This window comes from Ailuropoda melanoleuca, chromosome 10, assembly GCF_002007445.2.
Source record: "Ailuropoda melanoleuca isolate Jingjing chromosome 10, ASM200744v2, whole genome shotgun sequence".
Lineage (NCBI taxonomy): Eukaryota > Metazoa > Chordata > Mammalia > Carnivora > Ursidae > Ailuropoda > Ailuropoda melanoleuca.
This window is the reverse complement of record NC_048227.1, coordinates 16,330,191-16,330,826: the sequence shown is the minus strand read 5'-3', so window position 1 is coordinate 16,330,826 and position 636 is coordinate 16,330,191. Positions and strand designations below refer to the sequence as shown.

Genomic DNA, 636 nt, shown 5'->3' with positions numbered 1-636 from the left:
ACGCACGCACACGGGCGAGAGGCCGTACGCATGCGCACTGCGGCACGCGCTTCGCGCAGAGTTCGGCGCTGGCCAAGCACCGACGCGTGCACACGGGCGAGAAGCCGCACCGCTGCGCCGTGTGCGGTCGCCGCTTCGGCCACCGCTCCAACCTGGCGGAGCATGCGCGCACGCACACGGGCGAGCGGCCCTACCCGTGCGCCGAGTGCGGCCGGCGCTTCCGTCTCAGTTCGCACTTCATCCGCCACCGTCGCGCGCACATGAGACGCAGGCTCTATATCTGCGCCGGCTGTGGCCGGGACTTCAAGCTACCCCCTGGCGCCACGGCCGCCACTGCCACTGAGCGCTGCCCAGAGTGCGAGGGCAGCTGAGCCGCCTTTCTTGTCGCTGTGGGGCTGCGAGCGTCCGGCTTGGGGGGGCGGACACGCTGGGACCCCTCACCTGGGGCTACATTAACCAGGACCTCCCCGGCTCACGACCCGGGGCTGGGAAAGGGTGGGATGGCAGGCCTGGCTGCCTTGGAACTGGGAGGCAGGGAGAATCCCCTAACTGGGAACCCTGGAAACAGTGCCCACTCCCCCGCTCACTACAACCCCTTGCCCCGTGTTAGTGAATAAAGTATTATATCCTCGCCCC

At 68.4% G+C, this 636-nt stretch overlaps 1 protein-coding gene across 1 annotated transcript; it reads left to right on the top strand.

The window, feature by feature from the left end:
* Positions 1-7: 7 nt before the first annotated feature.
* Positions 8-636, top strand: ZNF771 (zinc finger protein 771; the record flags this gene model as incomplete). Its single annotated transcript, XM_034670129.1, is given in 2 exon segments — positions 8-36; positions 38-636. Coding segments are annotated over 2 exon segments (363 nt in total), but the record flags the coding sequence as incomplete, so codon positions are not given.